Source organism: Neomonachus schauinslandi, chromosome X (genome assembly GCF_002201575.2).
Source record: "Neomonachus schauinslandi chromosome X, ASM220157v2, whole genome shotgun sequence".
In the NCBI taxonomy this organism is placed as follows: Eukaryota; Metazoa; Chordata; class Mammalia; order Carnivora; family Phocidae; genus Neomonachus; species Neomonachus schauinslandi.
This window is the reverse complement of record NC_058419.1, coordinates 86,395,751-86,420,828: the sequence shown is the minus strand read 5'-3', so window position 1 is coordinate 86,420,828 and position 25,078 is coordinate 86,395,751. Positions and strand designations below refer to the sequence as shown.

General features: G+C 46.0%; 1 protein-coding gene across 1 annotated transcript in view; it reads right to left on the bottom strand.

The window, feature by feature from the left end:
• SLC9A7 (solute carrier family 9 member A7) overlaps window positions 1-25,078 on the bottom strand; it is a 131,627-nt gene that overhangs the window by 20,291 nt on the left and 86,258 nt on the right. Inside the window, exons 10-16 of the mRNA XM_044911617.1 lie at window positions 23,565-23,670; window positions 22,064-22,152; window positions 21,858-21,971; window positions 19,092-19,203; window positions 15,252-15,405; window positions 6,134-6,193; window positions 1,910-1,973 (exon numbers count right to left, since the gene is read on the bottom strand). Of these exons, the coding sequence (XP_044767552.1) occupies window positions 1,910-1,973; window positions 6,134-6,193; window positions 15,252-15,405; window positions 19,092-19,203; window positions 21,858-21,971; window positions 22,064-22,152; window positions 23,565-23,670 (699 nt within the window). The remainder of the gene's footprint in view (window positions 1-1,909; window positions 1,974-6,133; window positions 6,194-15,251; window positions 15,406-19,091; window positions 19,204-21,857; window positions 21,972-22,063; window positions 22,153-23,564; window positions 23,671-25,078) is intronic.

Genomic DNA, 25,078 nt, shown 5'->3' with positions numbered 1-25,078 from the left:
ACTCACAACCTCGCGATCAAGAGTCGCGTGCTCTTCGACTGAGTCGGCCAGGCGCCCCTCTGGAGCACCATTAAAGTGGGCATCCTATCATCTCCAGTGAAGCTCATTGAAAACTCTTCCTAAAACGTCCCGCTCTTTCAGAGGTCATGGCTTTGTGTCCCTTAAGGGGCACTGTCCCCAAGACGCGACCGCCCTCAAAGAGAAAGAAATCAGGAAAAGCTGTAGCGGCGCTCCCCGGCCCCGCAGAGCGCCACTGTCTGCAACACCTGTTCAATCTGAGTCAGGGGCTGGAGTCATTTAGAACGTCCTCTGGCATCTGACATATGCAGACTGGGTTTAGGATGGAGAGCAATTCCAAGCTGACTGGAGAAAAACAAACGCCCGACACAGTGTCATGGACCACGTGCATGCGTGTGGTCAGTAAGGTTTTCCGCCAAGCTGTCGCTTCTCCCGTCCCCACCCCCCACCCCCCGTCTGCCCATCAGATGCCTGTCGAGTGCCCCCAGGTGCCAGGCACTGCGCTCAGCACTTCGGAGGCCATCCTGCACAAAAGAGTTCTTGACTCCGGGGGCCCATTAGTAACATTTGGGTAACAAATTTCTGCTCTTAGCATGAGCCCTCCCTCCCCCACCCTGCCTGCCCAGGAAATGCCGGCCTCGGGAAGGAGCAAACCTGGGGACGTAACAAGGGTCACGTGGCAGCTCGAACTCACGTCTGCCACTTGGCTGATGCTCTTCCCACAAAGAGGTTGTGGTCTCTCTCTCCCCTCCTGTTGAATCTGGCCTGGCTCGAGCAACTCAGTGTGACCACCGGCAAGTCACAGAGGTGATGCCCTGAAAACTTCAAGGCCAGGGCAGAAAGGGCGACGTGGCTTCCACCTTGCTTGCTTCGGTGCTGGCTCTGGGAACCCTGAGTCATCGGGGAAGAAGCCCAATGCCCCCAGGTGCCAGACGTACGAGCCAATGAGTCTCTGGACGACCCCAGCCCCCAGCTTTCTGTTTGGAGCAAAGGCAAGCTGGCCCTATCATGCCCTTTCCAAACTGCTGACCTAGAGAATCCGTGAGTGAAAGACACTGTTGCTCCCTTTCCTCTGTTTGGTGCAGGTGGTTATGCAGCAACAGTAACGGGAGCAGATGGCAAAACCGCAGGCCAGAACGTTCCTCTGTGCCCCGCAGACTCCATCGGGATTCTCTGCAGCAGCGGGGCCTCTTCCCTGCTCAGGGCTCCTCTGATCACAGCCTCTACAGCTTCCCTCCCCAGCACGCTGTCCCAGGCTGTCACTGCTGCCCCCACCCTGCCTAAGCCTTAGCGGTTCGCCTGGCGGTGACCTTCCGCCCCTGGGGGTGGGGGGTGAGGGCCCCTGCTCTGCCATTCCTGGGCTTGAGAGGAACTCGGCTGTAGAGGATCCCAGGCCCTAGAGGAGCGGGAGGGCCTGTAATCACCCACATCCTTCCTTTCTTCCTCAGATTCCCCGGGCTGGAGAGTCAGATCCCATCCCTCTCCTTCCCCTGCCTGGGCACCACTGATAGACTCTGACCCAGTGACAGTGAGCCAGTCACCAACGTATCCAGTCTATCCATTCTTGGAAGGCAGGCAGTCAGGGACTTAGCTCCAACACTCTTCCTGGCCGGCCTACCCCCTTAATATGTTGTTTTAAGAATGCTGACTCTGGGGTCAAACCCCAGCTTCATCACTTTCTAATCCTCTGACTGTAGATGACTCACTGAGACTCTCCAACTTCAGCTTCTAATCTGTAAAACGGGGATAGCAGGACCTACCTCATAAGGTTGTTGTCAAGCTCATGGTGAGGGAATCCATGTAAAGATGCCTGGCCTATAGTAAGTGCTCAATAAATTTGAGCCCTTTATCACAGTGTCTTCCCCCGGAAGAAGCATCTCTTGTGACTTACCCCTTGTAAGACTTGAAAGCTGTCGTTGTTGGGTGGTGGGTCCTGATCTGGGTCAACACCAACTCTGTAAGTCACCAGGGAGAAAGACAAGGAGAGAAATGGAGAATATTAGCTCGGACCATGGCAGCCATGCTGGCTGAAAGTAGCCAAGGGGCCAACCATCTTCCGGAAGCGGAAGGAGTAGTTAGCTAGAAGAAGAGGAAGGCTGTCATGCAAAAGTTGTGAGAAAGAGGTCATGTTCCATGTCAGATCCCAGGGGGCAGGAGCGGCAAGTGGTGCTTACATCCTATTTGAGGTCGCTGGCTGGCGACTGTCCTTCTGCCTTCCTGCACCAGACCGTCCCAGTTATCCAACCATGGGTCTCGATGCCCCACGCCTTTTCCTTTCTGCTGCTTCCTCACGTCTGCCCTGACCTGCTCTTAATTCCCTAAACTTCTGTTCCAACAGTTTTCATATATCCAGGGCAGTGCCGGAAGAATTTATAGTGAACACCTGTATATCCGCCACCGACAGTCTACCATTAACATTTTGCTGGAGTTTATCGCGTATCTATCCACTTCTCTACCACCCATCTTATTTTTTAGATGCATTCAAATAAAGTTGCAAACATCAGTACTTGTCCCCTAAATACCTGAGCATGCATATCATTAACGTTTTGTCCTGGTGCCCCCACATCCTCCCACAGCAGAGATGACCTGAAAAGTGACACTTTTAAGATCAACAACTGAAGACAGAAAGAAAAGGCAAAGTGGCAAAATCCACTTACAACAAATCCCATGCTTTGACTAGGATAGTTGTCTTGGCTTAGTAACACACCAACTGTTGTTTTGTGCACCTGTTAATTCTTCATCCCTGTACCTTCCTCGCTCTGAGGAGGAGAACTGTGACCTTGATCACAGGGGGGTGGGGGAGAAAACAAAGAGGCCAGGAAAATTCTCTGTCTTCCCACACTCCCTCCAGTGTTGTTGAAGAAAATTCTCTGTCTTCCCACACTCCCTCCTATAAACAGAACACGATTTCTGGCAGGTCTGACCCGAGCTGGGAAGGGAGGTACTGAATGGCCTCAACCAAGAGTCTTTGGCCGTCCGGTACCGGGGTGCTGACTCCAATGAGTAGACAGCGGACTACAAAACCCCATGTGTGTGCACCTTACTTTTCTTCCTCTCCCTCCCTCTTTCCTATCTATGATGCGCAGGTTATTTCTTGAAAAAAGAGACTAATAGAAAAGGAAAACAGAAGACAACACAGATGTGCCTACCCTCCCAAAGCCAACCTCTACCCTGTCTTATTGCAGGTTTGTCAAGCACTAACCCAAGGTGTGCGTCCCTGGAAAGGGGGAACTATGGAGGGAAAGGAAACAGATAGCCCGTATGTTGCTGAGGGCAAAGTTTAAAACCACAAGACGAATTCATGTATTCAGCAAATATTTATTGACTGCCTATGATGTCAGGTACTGTTCTAGTTAAAATCTAGCGTACCTGACACCAGATTTCCTCCCTGCGGGCCTGGGGTTTGGTAAGATCTTCGTAGTGAGTTCGATGGACTTCGCTATGTGTCTAGGGACTGCTTCCAGGCTGGAGATTCTGAGGGTTGGAGGCTTGTCCTCATAACTGGACATTATTCAGGGATCTTTGAACAACAAATCTCACAGAGATTTTCTTGACACGAAATCCATCCAATTCAGGGGCCTTTCAGGGCTGCCCCCAAAAAGTCCCACCAGAGCCTCAATGCATCTGAAGTGTCTAATGTATCAAAGTGTTAAGAGGAGAGGTCACATATGGAATTCCCAGCTCTTGGGAATTTTGAGCCCTCACTCGTTTTAGAGACTCTTAACACACATTCCCCAGAGGAAAGTCCTCTATAGGGTAGCTCGGTCAGCATTTGTAAGATCAACAGCTAGGAATCCAATCTTGGGCCTTGTTCTGTGGGTTCTATAGCAGCAGACTCGCTTACTCAGATGAGCTTCCCAGTGCAGACACAGAGTGCCGGTTACCCCAGTGTTTCTCGGACAGCCTACCAGAATGCCAGGTGATACAGCAGCCCTCGACCTAGCCACAAGGCCTGGCCAGATTGTGGGGCAGGAGCAATGAGATTATGTGATCTGAAGGGCATGAGGCACAGTATGGCCAAGAATATGGCAGTCCGGGTCTGCCACTAATAATCTCTCCTTTCTATACTGTGAATTTTGAAATAGGTGTAATTAGCCTTCGTAAGTGGCTTCCATTCCAGCAAAGATAAAACAAGTTGACTTTACTGTCCTAGATGAAATAGGAAGACTAGGGATAGGAGAAAAGGTTAAGGATGCCCTGTATTACAATAATGAAAATAAAACCAAACATGATAAAAGCTGCCAAATGAAATTTAGCCCCCTCTAGTCTTTTAACTAATTGCTATTAAAAGGAAAAAAAAAAAACTTTGGTTAACAAGAATTAAATTTTGTTCAACCAGAACTGCTTAGGAAGACTAGGTTGTGACTATTTTCATTCAAGTTCTGGCAATGTCGGAGGAACTCATCCATTTATCCTGGGTCCGTGTGGCCAGGCCAGAATTCAAAACAACAAAGCACAAAACGGTGAAATAACTTGATACACTCACAAAAGTAGGGCCACCCTAACCTCATCTCAAACTCGTAATGTTCAACATTTTGTCTGGGAGAACTTGGGAATGATTCTAGACCCACGCTGTCCAGTAGAACTTTCTAGATCTGCGCTGTCCAACGTGCTAGCCACGAGCCACAAGTGGCCAGCCACTGAGCAGTTGAAAAATGTGGCTAATATGACTACTGCTGTACTTTACATTTCATTCAGTTTCACGCCAAGTGAGAAAATAAAGCAATCAAACTAATGTGCTCATTCTGGAATGAAAAAATATAGAAAGAACATGAATCATTTCCCTTCTGGTATGAGTGTAAGTACATTCTGATTAGCTGCCATCTAAAATGCCATGAAATCTCAGAAATTTTAGAAGTGTTCTATTTCAATTGATAAATATTTTTCAAAAATGTGAATGGCTGAGGCCCTAAATAATTGGAAGACTATGCAACACACACCTACATGTAAAACCCTGAACACCAGATCACGGTCTGAATTCTCTCATGTCCCAAGTGTAATAACTTGTACTGTGCCCAAAGGACCTTCCTTCCTGAAGGTGGGATATTTCAAAAGAAAGGGTTTCCTCTGCCATCTACCTGCTACCTAAAGTCAGACCTCCAAAAAGTGAATGTGTGTGTGCGTGTGCTTTAAACAGTAGAAAAAAAAGTATATGATTAACATAACATAAAAAAAAAAAAAATGTGAACCCAGGGACCTTAAGAGCTTCCATTACTTAGACACACATCATTAGGGTACATCTGGAGCCTGGTGATATCGCAGCGCCCATGGCTGGTGAGCAGCATCGCTGTTCTCTCCACTGCCCTCAGACAGTAACGTACTTTGACGGTGGCAAGAACAGAGCTCAAGCCTGTTCTGCACTGATTTATCTACCGGCACTGAGAATCAGGCCAGGAAGAATGCGTGCTGATAAAGACGCAGAAAGGACAAAAGAAACATTAAAGTCTTTGTTCTCCTGCCCCCCACTGCCCCCCTTAAGGCTAATCAAATCATAAACTTGGGTGGACACTGAAAACCCAACTGCATTACAAGAGTCTTTATCTTCTGGTTTTGTTTTTTTTTAAAAAAAAAAACAAAAGTGTTTTTGTATCTTCTGATTCACCATAAGGTACGAAGACACAATTACATACTTTAAAAACTACTCAAAGAGCACTGGTGCTTAATTAAGATGGTATGAGCCCTACCCCAGTCATGGCAGACATATCAAATCCTAAGTCTCTTTATGAGTGAAAAGCCTTGTTTACTAGATCATAAACAAGACTTTGTGGAAAAAGTATCTGCGGCTCTGAAAATGGACTGCTCTGGACTCTAAGCTCAGTTGTCTAAGAGGGGAGACACTTGCCAACTCCGGCTTTGGTGTTGACACACACTGTCCAATATGCGGGGACAGAGAACAGACTCTGAGGAACACCGACACAGCAATCAACCCAGAGACAGGGTGGAAAAGCGGTTAGACTTGACCTGACCTCTTGCCCCTTTGGCTGAAAGGGGCAGGGGGTTGGCGCACACAGGAAGGAAGGAAGAGACAAAACGGCATAAAGAGAAACATGTCAGGTTAGAAGGAGGAGAAAAGCCAGGCCCAGTTAATTTGTTTCTGAGGATTTCCTTGTGTCACCTGATGTACTGCCAGCGGTGTTCGTTCTGGTCCTCTTCGGACAGCTCCTCGACGCCAACTCTGGGCAGCAGAAGAAGGGAACATGAGTGTGACGGGGCGCACAGGGGAGCCGGGAGCTCTGGGCACAGGACCTGGACCACGCCCATCAAGGGAGAGGTGGGCTCCCTCTGAAGAGAGATCCATACCCTCTCTTAAACTGTCCCCATTCTCTAAAACCCAGAGAGGCAGAGAGGCTGCTAAATTTAAATTTAAAGCAACCATGTTAGGAGCGAGGCCAAGTGAGGATCAATTGGGAATGAAGGTAAGCCTCTCAAAATATCATGTAAGGAAATCAGGAATGCATGCAGCTCACGGAAAATGAATTTATACAATTTTTTCAGGAATTCACCTGTTTCATAAAGCAAGATACATCCATACGAAAAATAGAAAACAGAGTTGTTACTAAACACGTATCTGAAGTGTTTACACATACTTTGACACATATTTGACAGAAAGAGCAAAAAGCACCATACTGTTGAAAACAGCAACAATACTTAAGAAGACAAAGATGGCCTTTTTTTTTTTTTCTTTTTCAGACACAAGTAAACCATGTTGTCTAAGGGTTCCTGAAGGTCAGGAACCCAACTTCTGCTATTCTCTTTCTCTTGCGCCTTAGAGTTGACACGGACCATTTTCACCTGCCTTAACAATTTCTGGGTTGTATTCAGGGTGCATTTGAACTTTGCCATCAAACTAAGAGCAGGGTTTCACAATGTTGGCACTGCTGACACTTCGGGCCCTGGCCTCTACCTACAAGATACCACTGGCAACGCCCTACGCAGTTGAGGCAACCCCAAATATCTCCAGACATTGCCAAATGGCCTCTGGGGGGCAAACTGCCCTCAACGGAGAACCAATGCACTTAGATCATGTATTCTCAGTTGGGGGTGGTATTGCCCCCATGGGTGTGAAGATTGGTTCTTGTGAGGCAAAAAGTTTTAGGTATTACAATGGTTTATAGCCCTCTAAACCGTGATACTACATAAACAAGCATATAGCAGATCTGTGGTATTAAAATTTCACTGGAAGAGGTAATGGGGGGGGAACATTTTTGAAGGGCTCCTTGTGGGGGGACAACAGTGAAAACAAGGTGGAAGAACACTGTGCTAGACAATGCCCAACTTCTCATGCTACTGATATCCCCTGGAATATGCAAGCGAGAACGAGATATGCTTCTTAAGGTGGTACTTCAACAAGTCACATGCTCAGAATGTGACTCTATATTTTACCATACTATTGAAAAATTGTAACACATTCCAGAAAAGCTGGACTCCATTAATGTAAGATTCACTGATAATAATAATAGCAATAGTAGCACTACTGATGCTATGATTAGTAATGATAATATAATAATATTATATTATATATGATATATATTAGATATAATAATTAACAGCTAAAAGATCCTAAATGCTTACCATGTGCCAGATGGGACACTTCTTTCTTTTTCAGGTGGTACGTTTAAAGAGAATTCTTTATCACATTTATTTATCATCACATTTATTTTATCCTTACACTATCATCCCCATCTAAACTGGTGAGGAAACTGAGTTGAAGAGGCTAAATAAGTTGCCCAAGGTCACAAAGGTAGAAAATGGTGGAACCAAGACTGCGGCTGAGGTTCTTAGACCCCAGAGCCCCAGTTCTTCACCTCACAGTATCCACCTTTTTTTAAAGATTTATTTATTTATTTGAGAGGGGAAGGAGGGGGGAGGGGTAGAAGGAGAGGGAGAGAGAAACCCAAGCAGACTTCATGCTGAGCACAGAGCCCGACAAGGGGCTTGATCCCTCGATCTTGAAATCACAACCCAAGCCGAAACCAAGAGTCAGACGCCCAACCAACTGAGCTACCCAGGCGCCCCAGGATCCACCCTTTGATTACAGGCTGGTGTCCTTAAACTCTTTTAAAATATCCAGTTACAGGGGCGCCTGGGTAGCTCAGTCGTTAAGCGTCTGCCTTCGGCTCAGGTCATGATCCCAGGGTCCTGGGATCGAGCCCCGCATCGGGCTCCCTGCTCCGCGGCAAGCCTGCTTCTCCCTCTCCCACTCTCCCTGCTTGTGTTCCCTCTCTTGCTGTGTCTCTCTCTGTCAAATAAATAAGAAAATCTTTAAAAAAAAAAAAAAATCCAGTTACAAATGCTATTACATAAAGAGCTCAGGGCTGCTCCCTGCCTTTCTTCTTCAAGTTATCTGGCAAAGAGCTTTGTCGTAAATTCTCAGTCTAACAGGATTATACTGAGCAGAGTGTCCTTCCTTGTCCTGGAGTGTTTGCATGACTGCGCTGTGGGGTGTGAAGGGTGCCTGTTCATCTGACTGCCTGGGCACGTGCCATTCCGCCCCCACCATCACCACCACCTCATGTGTGTGTCACCTGAAGCTGGGGGCGCCAAAGAGAACGGCCACCATGCTGCCCAAATGTGCTCTGGACCCATACAAGGCTCCTCTGCTGAAATAATCCTGTGGTCATTTTTTTAAATTGCCAAAATTACGTCCTTTGTGAATAACAACACCTGCTCAAGGGACTAAGAAAAATATGTAGTGTGTGCATTAACAGAAAACAATTGGAGCGTCTTGCCATCATGTTTTAAAATATCAGTCACAACATACCAATTTAAAACAGATACGTTGGATTTCTGGAAAGCAAGGACCTGGCTTTGGATTTAGGTCACATCCATTTTTATTTTATACACAGACTAGAACATAGCCATGGTTAAAAATCACAACTAACTCCTCATTATTTATGGTGGAACTTGGAATCCTACCCTGGGTTTCTGACTTCTGAGCAGCTACTTAACATCTCATAAGGGCCTCTGTCGGGAGCCTGGAGAAGTAAGGATCAGGTAGGTATTGATTTTACTTAGGGTGTAGAGGTCAAAACACCACACTGAACTTCAGGGGGTTTCTGAAGAAATTTAGAATAAGAAACTGGTTCACGTAAATGATTCATGGTCATGAAGTAACGTCAGAAACCACAGGCCAGAAAAACCAATGAATCTCATTACTTTATTTCCAAGGGAATTTCTTTCATGTAATCTCTATAAATGTCAGTTTCTATACTTACATAATCACTATTTATACATATCTGGAAAATGCAACGCACTAACACCATATGTATTGGTTACCTATTTGCTTCATTACGCTGTCTGGGTGGAGCTAGACAGAAAGAAGGAAAGAATAAAGATAGGAGCAGAAACCAATGAAATAGAAAACAGAAAAACAATATAGAAAATCAGTGAAATAAAAAGCTAGTTCTTTGAAAAGATCAATAAAATTGACAAACCTCTGGCAAGACTGAAAGAAAAAAAGAGAGAAGATACAAATTACCAATATCAGGAATGAAACAAGGAGCGTCACTAGAGATCTCACAGACATCAAAAGAATAATAAAGTAATGCTACAAACAACATAGATGTGACAACTTAGATGAAATGGACCAATTTCACAAACTACCACAATTCACCCAATATGAAACAGATCATCTTTTTTTTAAAAGATTTATTTATTTATTTGAGAGAGAGAGAGAAAGAGAGCATGCGAGTTGGGGGGGGGTTGGAGAGAGAGAGAGAAAATCTCAGGCAGACTCCCCGCTGAGTGTGGAGCCCAATGAGGGGCTCGATCCCATGACCCTGAGACCATGACCTGAGCTGAAATCATGAGCTGGATGCTTAATCGACTGAGCCACCCAGGTGCCCCATGAAACAGATAATCTTAACAGCCCTATAACTATTAAAGAAATTGCCTTTACAATTTAAAAACTCTTGAAAAAGAAGTCTCCAGGACCATACGGTTTTACTGGAGAATGCCATTAAACTTTTAAGATGAGTTAACACCAATTCTATACAATGTCTTCCAGAAAAGAGAAGAGTAGGGAACACATCCCAGCTCATTTTGTGAGGCCAGATTACTCTGATACCAAAAATAGACAAAGGCAGTGTAAAAAAAAAAAAAAAAAGAAAGAAAGAAAGAAAGAAAGAAAACTGTAAACCAATATCCCTCATGAACACAGACCACAAAAATCTTTAACAAAATAATAGCTAATATAATTCAGCAGTATGTAAAAAATTTATACACCATAACAAAGTGGGGTTTGTTTTAGGGAAGTAAGGCTGGTTCGATATTTGAAAATTAATTTAAAAAAGGGGGGGGTGCCTGGGTGGCTCAGTCGGTTAAAGTGTCTGACTCCTGATTTCAGCTCAGGTCATGATCTCAGGGTCTTGAGATCGAGTCTTGCATCGGGATCCACGCTGGGTGTGGAGCCTGCTTGAGATTCTCTCTCTCTCCGCCCCTCCCACCCCCGCTCATGTATGCACGCTCTCTCTCTAAAAAAAAAAAAAAAAGAAAAGAAAATTAATCAATGTAACCCACCATATTAACAGGCTAAACAAGAAAAATGTGATCATATCAATAGATACAGAAAAAGGATTTGATAAAATTCAATACCTGTTTATGATAAAAACAAAAACTCTCAAAAACCTAGCAATAGATAGAAATTCCCTCAACTTGATGACGACGAACATCTACAAAAACCCTACAGGTAATATTACACTCATTGGTGAAAGACTGAATGCTTTCCCCTTAAGACTGGAAACAAGGCAAGGATGTCTGCTCATGTTACTGTTACTCAACATCACACTGAAAGCCTTAGCCAGAGCAGTAAGTCAAGAAAAGGAAATAAAAGGCTGGAAAGGAAGAAATAAAACTGCCTCTGTTTGCAAATGATGTGATGGTCTATGTAGAAAATCCCAAAGAAGTTACAAAACAAAACCCTCCTAGAACTAATAAATGAGTTGAGCATGGTCACAGGATACAAGATCAACATACAAAAACCAGGGCGCCTGGATGGGTCAGTTGGGTAAGCATCCAACTCTTGGGTTCAGCTCAGGTCATGATCTCAGGGTCATGGGGTCAAGCCCTGCATCAGGCTCCATACTGGGCATGGAGCCTGTTTAAGATTCTCTCTCTCTCTTGCCCTCCCTCTGCCCCTCCCCCTTCTCCCTCTCTAAAAAAAATACGAAAACCAATTGTATTTCTGTATCCTAGCAATGAACACATGGAGACTGAAATTAAAGATAGAATAATATTTATAATTGCTCAAAAAAAGAGAAATACTTTGATGTAAATCTAACAAACCATGTACAGGCACTGTGTGCTGAAAACCATACAACAGTGATGAAGGAACTCAAAGACAATCTAAATAAATGAAGAAACATGCCACGCTCATGAACTGACTCAACATGATAAAGATGGCAATTCTCCCCAAACTGATACATAGGTTTAACACAATTCCTGTGAAAATTTCAGCGAGATTTTTTTTTTTTTTTTTTTTAGAGCTAGACAAGCTTATTCTAAAATATATATGGAAAGGAACCAGAACAGCTATGACAAATTTTGAAAAAAGAATAACGTGGGAGGGCTGGTTCTACCTGATGCTAAAGCTTATTACGTAACTACAGTTATCAGGACAGTGTGGTACTGGTGGAGGGCTGAACGCATTCATCAGTGGAGCAGAACAGAAACAGACCCATGTGTATACAGCCAACTGATTTTTGGCAAAGGAGCAAAAGTAATTCAATGGAGTAAGACTTTTTTTTTTTTCTTTAAGATTTTATTTATTTATTTGAGAGAGAGATGGAGCACAAGCAGGGGGAGCGGCAGAGGGAGAGGAAGAAGCAGGCTGCCCGCTGAGCAGGGAGCCTGATGCAGGGCTCGATCCCAGGACGCCGGGATCATGACCTGAGCCGAAGGCAGACGCTTAACCGACTGAGCCACCCAGGCACCCCAAGACTAGTCTTTTTAACACATTGCCAGAACAACTGGATGGTCTTAGGCAAATAGAATAAGATAAAACCTCAACCTAAGCCTTGCATCTTATATAAAAATTAACCCAAAATGGACCACAGACTTAAATGTCAAGCAGAAAACTAAAAAACGTTTAGAAGATAACACAGAAGAAAATCTTCAGGACCTAGGGCTTGATGGAGAGTCCTTAGCTATAACACCAAAGGCAGGATGCATAAAAGAAAAAAATGATAAATGGCACTCCTTCGAAACTGAAACTTCTGCTCTATGACAGACTCTACTAAAAGGATTAAAAGACAAGCTACAGGGCGCCTGGGTAGCTCAGTTGGTTAAGCGACTGCCTTCATCTCAGGTCATGGTCCCAGGGTCCTGGGATTGAGCCCCACACTGGGTTCCCTGCTCAGCAGGAAGCCTGCTTCTCCCTCTCCCTCTGCCTGCCGCTCCCCCTGCTTGTGCTTTCTCTCTCTCTCTCTGTCAGATAAATAAATAAAATCTTTAAAAAAAAAAAAAAAAAAAAAAAGGACAAGCTGCAGCCTGGGAGAAAATATTTGCAAACCACATCTCTGACAAAAGACTAGTATCTATAATAAATACAGAACTCTCAAAACTCAATTTAAAAAACCAAAACGATCCGATTAGAAAATAGACAAAAAGTCTGAACAGGTGTTTCACCAGAGAAGATATATGAATGGCAAATATGCACACGAAGAGATGCTTGACATCATTAGTCATTAGAGAAATGCAAAGTAAGGCCACAGCGAGGTATCCCCACACACCTATTAGAACAACTACAATGAAAAATAGTGGCAACACCAAATGCTGGCAAGGATGTGGAGAAACTAGATTTCTCCTATACCCAGTCACACACATCGTCATTTCCTGAGCCTTCACTGCGCTAGCTGCTATGGTCTAGGTGTTATCTACACGTTACATCAATATTTCCACAACAGTACAGTTGTTATATTTGTATATACAGCCGTGTGCCTCAGGGAAAGCTACCCACACTCTCAGTTCTGGATAGGACAGTTTTCCTGGCCCAATTTTGAAAAGGGTTACCAGAAGTGCAAAAAGTCACAAGTCAACTCTCCCCTCTCGGTGGGAAATTATTTGGTCCTATATATGTGTGTAGTGTGTGGGAGGGCTCATAAACTAGCATGAAAAACAAACATGATTTAATCAGGCTCTGAGGATCTAGGGTGCCTCCTGAGAGACCAAATAGGAGCAGAAAGTAATCTCAGAAGTCAATCTTGAGATTCGTTTGTTTTTAAGATTTTATTTATTTATTTGAGAGTGAGTGAGAGAGCAAGCATGAGGAGGGGGGTTGGGGGAGGGGCAGAGGGAGAGGGCGAAGCAGGCTCCCCGCTGACCCTGGGATCCTGACCTGAGCCAAAGGCAGATGCTTAATGGATGGAGCCACCCAGGCGCCCCTGATCTCGAGATTCTTAAAGATCCTCAGCAGTGTTCAGGGTAAGCCTTTTTTTTACTCTTATTCTAACACAGAACAAAGATGGTACCATTGTATGTGTCAGGTTTAGAGCCAAAAATCTGTCCATTTTCTTCTCTAGGTTCATATTCCCATGATGAATTCGTTTCCTTAACACAAATCTTGAGATTCATACCAGGAACTTGAAGTTCTGATCATCCCAAATTTCACGACACAGAGGCAGTCGCTAACACCGTCAACCTTCTCAAAGGTGGTAGAGCACAGTAGTTCAGACTGTGGACTGGGTGGCAAGACTGCCAGGCCCCAAATCCCTGCCCATCCACCTAAAGCTCTGTGACCTGGGCAAGTTATTGCTCTGTGCCTCGGGTTCTGTCAACTCTACAATGAAGATAATAGTAGTAGCTCCTCCATAGAAATGTTGTGAAGATTGTCTTAATATAGGTGTGGCATCTTGTACAAGGCCTGCATCACACAAGTGTTAGCTATCATGTGACTGCCACTGATCAGCCCCACATAGCAGCTTCTGCAGACCCACAAGGATGTGAGGCTGAGACTTGCTAGCCCGGAAATGGTGTGGCTGGCAGAGGACAAGCCCAGGAATCCCTGCTGTCATCAAGACAAAAGTCCCTGATGGGGTTGGGAAGGGGGGGACGGGGCGGGGTGAAGACTGTTCTTTCCAATTCCAGTTTTCTCCCAAATTTCAGTAACCCCCGCCCCCAAAACCGACTCTAAGGATGACTACGAGATCTTTGTAGGTTCTCTCTCCTCCAAGCTAGGTATGCTCTGCAGCTGTCAGTCTGGGGCATTCTATACTCCAGAGAAGGGAATGTGAACTGAAAGCCAGCAGAGAAAGGAAAAAAAAAAAACAACAACCAAAAAACAAAAAACACGGTGCCACCTTGTGGCTTCTCGGAGAATTCTTCTTCACACCCACGCACGCCCGGAGCCCTGTCACATTCTGATCACGTTCATCCTCCGCGGACCGTTCATCCTCCGCGGACCCCCGCACTGAGGGAGGTGGTGGGGGCGCCTCCAATGAGGCAGAGCACACACACTGGGAGCTGAAGGGGCCTGCAGAAGATCTGACGGCATGCTTTCACTTAATATTAGGGGAAACTGAGGCCCAAAGACAGGAAGGGCTTGCCTTGAACCAGAGCCAGAGTTAGGCTCCGGGACTCCTGTCCTCTGTTCTAGTGTCCTCCTTATCCTAAGGTGCTGGAGCTTGCCAGCACCCCCTGGTATTCAAACGCTCTCAAAAAAAAAAAAAAAAAATCAAATTTAGGTCAGCGCTCTCCGTGCTGACCCAGCTGCAAAACCACAGGCAGGGGACATCAATGAGGCTATAACAAATGAGGGTGACGCAGGAAATGTCACCTCTTTTGTACGCTCGAGCAAGAAGAGACAGAGCAAACAGTTTCCTCCCAGAAACAAAACTCTAATCGTCTCTTTTCACTTCTGGCGGATGAGCCTGTTTCGAAGGCTGGAGTTGTGATTGCAAAGGAACATGAAATGCCAGGCGCTGCCGGCAGTTACCATCCGTTCTCTTGCCTGCAGCCTTAAGACTTTGGAATTCCTGCCCTAGTGTCACCGTTCTAGCAAGGTCCAGGTGTTTCTAAGGCCTTGTGTTTTCGCACTGACAGAAATTTTCATGCCCACCTTTTTTTTCTTGTGGAAAAGTCAATATCCTGAAGTGTTACTTATTGCTTTTTATTTTCAATCCCACCCCCAAACCAAACCCAACCCCGTAAGAACCTTCCACTCACTAAGCTGTCTCCGCGCCCCACCCCCCCCGCCCGCCCCGTGTTAGTCGCAAAACTGGCCGTGGTTTCAAACCTACCTTATGTTAAGCCATGACAGCATGGGGGTCGTGCCTCCACCAATGATCCAGACAGTGAAGAAGACGATGAGGAGCGTGGTTGTGAACATCATCTGGCGAGCATAGGATGCGGTGTCTCGGATGGCCAGCGCAAATGCCATGGCCCCCCTGAGGCCTGTGGGGACCGAAGAAGAAGATTTGGTTCTAAGGCCAAATGATAATGTGTCCTCGGATCCACTGCTGCCACTCGGGGCTAATAAACTGGATCCGCGTGTGCTGCGGGAGTCACGCTGTCGTATTCAGAAAGGAGAAACTTACGGGAATACGGTTTTCTCCTGTCGGAAGTTTTCATTTGCAAAATACCCCAAACGCAATGAGAAAAACACTGCACCACCTTGTATGGCACGTTCTAGGACAATAGCCAATAGTTCTCCAGCTAGTAACACGAAGTAAAAAGAAATGTAAATAAGAAATAACAACATAAGCTCTCTAGGTCTGTGATCCAAGCACTATACAGTCATTATAAACTGAAGTAACAGGCTAGGTATGAATATGGCAAGTGCATATTTGTGGTTTCTGTGCCATGAGCCACAAAACAGTTCAGCAATTCCTCAGCAAAGCCACACAGAGAAGTAACAGTATAACCTGATCTGTATCAGGGGTTGGCAACTTTTTCTGTAAAGGGTCAGATATTAAATATCTTAGGCTTTATGGGGCAAGGGGGAAAAATCAAGGATACTGTGCAGGTACTGACAGATAAAAAACAAATTTCCACAAAATCTTATCGACAAAAACCAAGAGTAGAGTAATTAATAACCGAGTACAATGTGTTGTAATATAGGTGGGATTAATTAATGAAAACAATGGGATTCTTTCCGGAGGAGGAGATTTCACTTAATTGGATTTCAAAGTTAGTGTCCCCTAACATCACACAGACTGTAGATGCCCATCCGTAAAAGCCATTGTTAGCCGTGAAGTATATGACAACAGGGCCCAGGGACTGTACAGTTCGCTGACCCTTCACCCACATTAATGGGTATTAAGTACCAAATACAGTGAGTACAGCACAACCTATAGAGAAGTCGAATCACTATGTTGTGCATCTGAAACTAAGGTAACATTGTGTGTCAACTGTACTAAAAAAAAAGAAAAAAAACCCTGCGAAATAGAAATTAATGTAGTTAAGTATATTCTTACTACCTTTAATTTTAAGAGCGTATGTTTTTTTTAAGAGCATATGTTTTGATCTACATTGTGCAACACTCACTCACAAAGGAATTGAAACAATTGTGAATATTTTTAATATATATTCACAAATATTTGTTCTTCTTTTATGTGAGTTCTCATATTTTCATCTTGTATTAGATTTTACTTATGTTATATTCAATAAAATGTTGTTTGTTTAAAAAAAAAGATTAAGCACCCACATTTTAATGTTTGCCTTTCTAAGCTCTTTTGTTCCTTCTTCAAAGCAAGCTCGTCATTTGTTTTATAGTAAAGACTGAATCCATGGTCCTTAAAATAGATACCTGGTGTGAGTTCCTGTTCACCGGGGGTGGGGGCGATGAGGGGGATGGGGGGTGGAGGGGGCAGACTACAGTGACTGTGTACATTGTATGAGAGAATGAAAAGTTATACCCACTATATCTGTTTGTATAGTTTCCTACCTTTCCCTGATAATTTTGCAAATTCACTAATCTGAGAACTTCACAATTCACTACAGAATGATTCCAAAAAGTGACATGAAAATACGAAGTTAACGTTTTCTATTACTCGGTGCCAGGGAGACACTTATGCACATCTAGACCACCCAACAGCCAGCTTTGTCAACGATCAATATTTAAGCCTCTAAAGGGATGCTGTCTCAAAGAAGAAAACTTGGGGGTCGGAGAGAGACACTGTGTGCTCCATTTGTCTTTATTTTATTAGGTAAACGCTGTGAGCGATATGATAGAGAAGCCTTGGATTTTTCATCACTCTGAAGAACTGAGTTCCTTTCGATGGTGAGGTTGCTCCCGGCAGGAAATAATTTTTACAGGAGATATCTTTAAACAGCTCTGTGTACTTCTCGGTCTTTTAGAACAGGAAATAATGAACATACTTTAAGTTTATCCAGGTGACTGAGTTATCTCCACCTGGTCTTGCTCTTTTCCAGCAACACTTTCTTGATATGGAAGGAGGATCTTGGTGTGACCTCCTCAGAAACCTCTAAAGCGGTCTAGCTGCTCTTGAGGCAAGCCCAAACGCTCTGGCACAGCCCTGGGGCTTCTCTGTGGTCCAGACTCCAACAGTGGTTCTCAAACCACCACCAGCAGCAGCAGCTGAGAATATGTGAGAAATGCCGATTCTTGGCACCCAGCCCGTACCTGCAGAATCACTCTGGCGGTGGGGCCCGGCGAGGGGCTCTAACCAGCCCAACAGGTGGTTCTGATGCCGCCTGAAGGCTCACAGCAGCCTAGATGCAATTTTCCCGTCCAACCTCACCCTCCTTCTGCATTAGCCCCTGTGTCTTACCGCGAAGCCACGCTGCTGCCCTTCCTGGCAAAAGCCACCCCTGGCAATGCTCTCCTGCTTGTCCAACCTGCTGCCTCGTGAGACCCACGTCTGGCAAGCCCAGGTGGAAGGCTGCCCCCCTGGTAAAGATGGCCCCAGGCCCTCCTCTTCTCCACCCTGATTCCACACCTTTTATGTGCAATGTGTCACCCTCTCTCCAGAGGAAGCTAGCTCTTTGCACACCTGCCTCCCCCACAGTGGACTGGGAGCCCTGCAAGGAGGCAGTCTCTGTCTCCTCCAGAACCCAGAACTGTGGCTTATAAAAAGAGGATGCTCCATGAACATCTGCCAGAGGGAAAGCTTGCCTATTTCAGTGCAGTTGTAAGCAAGTACTACGCAGAGCAACCGCTTCGCCAAGCAGTGACTGTTGCTGAGTGTTCAGGAAGGCTCTGAGGCCCCCCGAGAACTACGACGTCACAGTCAAGGGCTGCTACTCACTCTGCCTCTTGTGCAGCCCTGCCCCCCCCCCCCCCCCCAAGAGGACAGCGGTACCTTTAAGGATCACTGCGGCCTTCTGCCCCACCATCTCCTCCCTCTGCTCTGCAAAGACCCTCTGACTTGGGTCTCGTCTATAATGCTTGACGCTTACTGCACCGTCAGCTCATGCCAACTGCTCTCTCCTTCCTTTACCTCCGCATATTTTACTGTCCTTTGTCCCCTCAGTGGCTTCTGCAGACTTCTCAGCTTTATGGTGGAGAGGGGGGCATCTGGGAGACAGCATGAATCAAGCAGAACTATCACAGCGTTAACTTCCGGTTTGGGGCTCATCTTGTTTATGCAAGTGGTTTTTCTGTTGTTTTTTTTTTTTTTAATGCTTCAGAGAAAGTTGGAGCTAGGAGGAACCTCAACTCAATTAGCTCAATTTTATTATTTTACAAGAGTGGATACCGCAGCTGGGAGGTACTGAGTGACCTGGCCTTTGTTCTTTCTCATTAAAGGCCTATTACCCTCCTAATTTTAGGTCTGGAGCCCTTCTGGAAGATTAAGGGTTATGAACATCTATCAGAAAATCATCAAGCACTTTAAATACTTAAATATCTCCAGGTCCCACAGGTGGTAAAGATAAAAATGAAGATGTGGATATTTTAAGGGAGAATGTTCACATTTGGTAGTTTAGTCTGCAAAATCAATATTAACTCTAACATGTACATCAGTCTACTCAGCATTGCAGGGGATACAAAAGAACCAGGAATTTGAACTTCTGTCCCTTTATGAAACTTATTGATGATATTTTAATCATGCTAACATTCCTGCTGAATAAAGCTCATTTTCTTTACATGTATGCTTTTTTGTTGTTGTTTTTTTTACCTGAAAACATCATCATGTGTTGAAAGTTCCAGCCAATCTTATGCCTTCTGCCCAAGTTGAGGAAGAAGGAGAGCGGGTAGATGTGTGCAGCTCTGCCCAGGAAGATGGCAACCTGACCATCGGGCGGAGGTTAAGGAACCAACAGGTTTCCAGAATGGCACCTTCCCACGGCCTCTGGTGGAGCAGAGAATTTTAGGGATGCTCTGACACCTCACGACCAGGACATAACCTGCACAAAGATCAGGAGGGTTGCATAAGGCAGCCAGGCTGTCCAGGCTCCCTTGAAATGCATCTCAGCAACAAGTGGGGATTCAACTAGACAACTTTCCCAACCTCCTGGCTCCCACCAGAGGTAATTTCTAACCTGTTAAACACGTGCTGCTGTAACTTTTTTTTTAAAGATTTTATTTATTTATTTGACAGAGAGAGAAACAGCGAGAGCAGGAAAGCAAGCAGGGGGAGCAGCAGGCAGAGGGAGAAGCAGGCTCTCTGCTGAGCATGGAGCCCTATGTGGGGCTCGATCCCAGGACCCTGGGACCATGACCTGAGCCGAAGGCAGACGCTTCAGCGACTGAGCCACCCAGGCGCCCCTGTTATAACTTCTTGATTTAATTACGCTGGTGTGGACCAAGTCTGCCATCTCTCTAAAAATGAGTCCAGAAATAAGCTCAGGCACCGTGGCAGGGGCTGGGGGGTGCGCTGAGAGGAGCAAATAGTGGCTCGGGTCCCGTGAGAAGGAAAGTCACAAGAAGAAGGCAGGCCTAACCTCGGGGTCAAACGGTGAAGAGCAAGTTTCCTGGGTACGAGCTCATGAGCTTCAGCCGGAAGCCAACAAGGAGGGGCCCGACGTGACCAGGAAGCCGCTACAAGTGAGAAGCTTCGGGGGGCGCACTGAAGCAGCATTCCTATCCGTCACAAGACTCAATGGGAGGGGGAGACTTTTCTACCTAAGAGGCTCAAATGCCTTCTGGAGGAGTGAGGCATGGAAACGGGGGCGCGCGGAAGGCGCTGAATTCAGGGAAATGTCACTTGCGGAGTCCGGACGAGAGCCCAGCGGAGAGCGGCCTGCGGCCCTGGTCACAGAAGGAGATGGCCGGGGGAGCCGCAGGGACCGGGAGCTTCCGGTTCTGCCGCGCCCGTGGCCCGAGCTGCAGCCGTCTCAGACACAAGCGAGGCGGGACTGTCTTCTGCCTGCCCCGGGGGTACAGGACTGACTGTTTTTCTGCTTTTAGCTGGCTTCCGCCCCCGGCTCTGTGTTGTGTTGTTTTGTTTTGAACAGAAGGAAACAGGTAGTTGCTTAGGAAGCACATTCTATCCAGCAGCCATGCAAAGGTCGTCAAGTGGGTAGGCGGCCTTCGGGATTCCCAGGGGGCCCGGCTGGCCCTCCCAGCAAGGCCCTCCTCTGTAAACAAGGGCTCCCGGGATGCTGTGCTAGGAGTACAAATCCACAGGACATGCAAGGGCTTTCTGAATCGAGAACGAGAACGCTGATCCCCCAGATTTTTAGCTGTTCATCTGGCGAGTGTGCAAATCCAACAAAAAGAGCCCCAGGTGAAGCGGAGAACACTCTAACCGGAAGGCCTCCACAAGGCAACAGGCCACGGTCACTATCGAGCTGCTTGCTGAGTGTCTCCTAGTCCTGCACTATAAATGAAAAGCCCAGAAGAGAAAAACTTTTTTTTTTTTTTTAGGTTACCCATGAGGCCTGAGAAAAGGCAAGAGTAAATGCCCAGCAATAAGGGACGCCGGCTCAGTATTTTGAAATCCAGGCTGAGCTGGACTGCTACTGTTCCAAGCCCCAGAGAAGTTCACTTCGATGAAAACAATAGGATATGAGGCCAAGCGAGCAAAACTCTGAGCTCTCCATCCACTGCTGGGCATTCATGTGCCTCATTTCTTGAGAGAAGCCAATCCCTAAAACTGTGTCTCTCTTCCAAAAACTGCACTCACAATGGAACTAAGTCAGGGAACCAAGTATTTTTCCATTTTGTCTTTTCTTCCTCTCCTTTTTCTTTTCTTTTTTTTTTTTTTGGAAAAAAAAAAAAAAAGGAGTCTTTTCCACTGTGATCTATCACGGCACGGACGCTCCTGTGAAAGCGTGCTCACTGCCTACAGGCTTCTCTGGGCAGCATGAGGAAGGGCTGCCTGCCCCAGTGTGCAGTCGAGAACAAGAGTAACAGAACCTTCAGGTCTTCCAAACTGGGAACCTCCTGGATTGGAATTCATAGACACAGTTGCCAACTTGTAGATCTCCTAATAAGAAGGGTGCTTTTATGGGGCACCTGGGTGGCTCAGTCAGTTGAGCGTCTGACTCTTAATTTCAACTCAGGTCATGGTCTCGGGGTGCCGGGATTGGGTCCACGTCAGGCTCTGCACTCAGTGCAGAGTCCGCTTGTCCCTACCACCCCCCCCCCCGCTCCTCCCACTGCGTGCTCTTCTCTCTAAAATAAATAAATAAAATCTTAAAAAATAAATAAAAAGAAGGGTGCTCCAGAAAACAAGCTACCACCTGCCAAGCACCAGTGTAACAGAAAAATCATCTTACACAGAACACACCGAGAGGACAACCTTAGATCAAGGCTAATCCTTAAATCAAATACATTTAGCTTTACGAACCCCGTAAACCTTCTTGTTCTCATCATGAAAACACCACCACAAACTAGCCCTGGCTCAGTCACCCACCCAAAACAGAAATTCTTCTTATTCTAGCTTCCCCAGCAGTGGTCACCTGTCCACAGAGAAAACGGTAGAACCAGAAAAGGATACAAAAGCTCCAATGATGAACACGGGGCTGAAAACGTGCTTCTGGAAGGTAAACAGTGCCAGGCCCATGTAGGAGAAGATGAAGTTCTCTGCCAGGAAGTGTAACACCTCAAAGAGCTGCACAGGATGGGGAAAGGAAGCCGTAAACCCTGTGGGTCTCCTCCCTTGTATTCACAGGTAACTCGTGAGGACCCAGAGCTCGCTCTCACCTGCTTCGTTCGACTTCTTGATTCCACCGACAGATTGTTGTAGGTGTAATGAGCCTGTGTGATCCCGCAGAAAAGGACAGCCACAACGCCTGGTGAGAGATTTTTAAAAAAAGAAAGAAAAAAAAATCAATGGAGGAAAAAAAAAAAAAAAAAGAAGCTGGAAAAAAATCCCCCCTGAAACAAAAACAAGGTAGGCAAGCCCAACATGTACAACTTCCTGAATAGTTTGGAAAGTTTCCTATTGCTGAAAGCTCCCTCACCCCCACCACTCATATCAACCTTTCCTTCTTCTGAATGCCTTCCTTCAAAGCCAAGGCCCCGACTTCCCCTCTTGCTCCAGTTTTAAGGGCATTCTCTCCTCTCCTCTAAACTCCCGCTGATTTTGGCATTTAGCATTCACTCTTTCAAAGAGGCTGTGGGGCACCTGGGTGGCTCAGTCGGTTGAGCGTCCGGCTCTTGATTTCGGCTCAGGTCATGATCTTGGGGTCGTGGGATTGAGCCCTGCGTTGGGCCCCACGCTCAGCGGGGAGTCTGCTTGAGAGTCTCTCTCTCTCTCTCTCTCCCCCTATGCCCCTACCCCCCCACTCTCTCTCTTAAATAAATAAATGAATCTTTAAAAAAAAGAGGCCATGAGGGCCCATCATATCCTTTTGTCATATTCCTCTCTGTTCTCTGTTCTTAGAAGCAATGAATTTAATTGCAAGCAAATGCTTTCTATTTTTGCATGGTCTAGGGCTTCAGACAAAACGGATCCAGAGTACTGTGCCATTTATCCAAGCCTTGGTTACCTTGGTTTCTGATTAATGGTAACCATTTTGTTGTGCAAGACAACTGACGCACCTGGACTGTGCCTATACATTTACAGGTACTTGCCAAGTTTTAAAGAAGTGGGGTATTTTATAATGCTGCATATAAAGATATGTTGCAGTATTTTGAAAAGACGATAAAAGGGCTTCCCAACTACCTGGATTATGTATAGCAATTGTACTTGAGTTTTCTAGTGGAAAAATTCAGTGATTTTTTTTTTTTTTTTTGATGAGAGAATGTGAAGAACTAAAACCGCAAGTTTACTCACACTAATAATACATGAAATTGGCATCATAAAAACATAGTATTGAAAAACAATGATTAAATAGACCAGAGCCAAAACAAGGACAAACCGTGTTCACATTCATCTGAGTTGATGATACAAAGTTACCCTTACAAGGATACAGATTTTGTCTGTTGTTTGTTACTGTTTGTGAGAGAAGCAGTAATCTAGGGGATGATACAATTAAGAGGTTAATAAATTCAGTAACCTTTGCAGGTAAACATCTGCTTACAGTTGGAATGAGTACTCAGAGACAACTGAGCTTGAAACAATAAATTTCATCCTTTAAAAACGTGTAGCTCTGGGAAACAAATTATTATTATAATTATTCCTCTGTGAGTGGTGTATCCAGCTCGCACAGCCCCGGGCTGCAGGGAGGGAAAGGGTAGCCCAAGGGTAGTGAAAACCCACCTGTGAACCCACAGGCTTCTGCCAAAAGGAAGGTGCTCCAGGACATCAAGAAGAAGAGTGCCGTCTCCAATAGAGGGAAGCAGTGCAGCTTGGTAAACTTGGTCACGTGGGCCCCTGTCAAGGAACTTGGCTCCGGGAACAAGTTATCGGGGCTACCAAGAACCACACAGGGTGAGCCCAGGATCCCCCCTCTTCCCTAAGGGTGATCCCTTCCTTTCAACTCTTCTTTTGGGGGCCCCAAAGCTGCTGCTCGGTTTTTAAAGTAACAGAAACGAAGTTTTCGAGTAGAAACAAGGTTTCCAAGGGCTGGGAGAGAGGAGAAAGGGTGATATTGTTTCTGTTTGGGATGATGAGAAAGATCTGGAAACAGTGGGGACAGTTACACAATGTGGATGTACTTAATGCCACTGATTTGTACACTTAAAAAATATAATAATGTGACATACCCAAAGCCATTTAATTATACACTTCAAATGAGTGAATTGTACAGTATGTCAATTTTACCTCAATAAAGCTGTCTTTTAAAAAAAAGATGGAGCTTTCTAAAGCAACCGGAAATAGGTTTTCTGTGCTCCCTGCAATGCCCATGGCTCTGAGGGGCTCGGTCTTGGCCTGAGGGGTGACTGGCAGGTTAGTTCTTGCAGTGCAGGGGGTGCCTCAGGCAGGCCCGGGGAGGGAGCCTAGGCCCGTGAGACTCTGACCTCTGTGGGCTGCTATGACCTGAGTCCAACAGCAGGCGCCTCATGAATGCATGAGAAATGAAGAAATAAAATGCACAACTCCAGGGGCTGGTGCCACTTTCGGGGACCAGAGAGTCCCCTCGTAACACTGCCCTTCCACAGTGGGCCAGCATGGAACCATCTCACGCGTGCTTTCACTGAGCAGTGCAAGCCCCCAGAGCATCACAGGGGCCTCTGTGGAGAAAGCAGCTGGGTCCATGCTGTCCAATATGGTAGTCGCTAGCCACGTGTGGCTACTGAGCACTCGAAATGGGGCTAGTCCGAATTGAGAGATGCTGGAAGAGCAAAATACGTGCCACGCTGCAAAGATTTATTATAGAAATTGCGGGTATAAAATCTCCATGATAATTTGTATACTGATTGCAGGCTGGGATGACGTGGCTGGCATCTGTGGCTTCCGTGATGTCATACTAGATGGCAGGGACCTAAATGCCATCGAAAGAGCATTTGACGAAGGAGTCGGCACACCTGTCGAGGGGTGGCCTGCCCGTCCCACACTTTGCTTTAATGTCGGTTGGTTGGATTTTTAACTAAGTGGGATACAATCCTTCACTTAAGGAAGGCCACCTCGTGGTAATTGCCACTGATGGCCCCAGGTAGTTACGGCCACGTTAGCCCGCGTGGCCCACAACAGCCGAGGGCAGGCTTGAGGCTCAAGTACTTCCCAGCCTGCCCCCTCCTAGCCTCCCGTGTGGCGGCCCCTGCTCCCCAGCCTCCTCCTGGCTCTTTCCCCCGCTTCCAAAACCAATGTCCTCCCCCAGCTGGTTCGCCGGA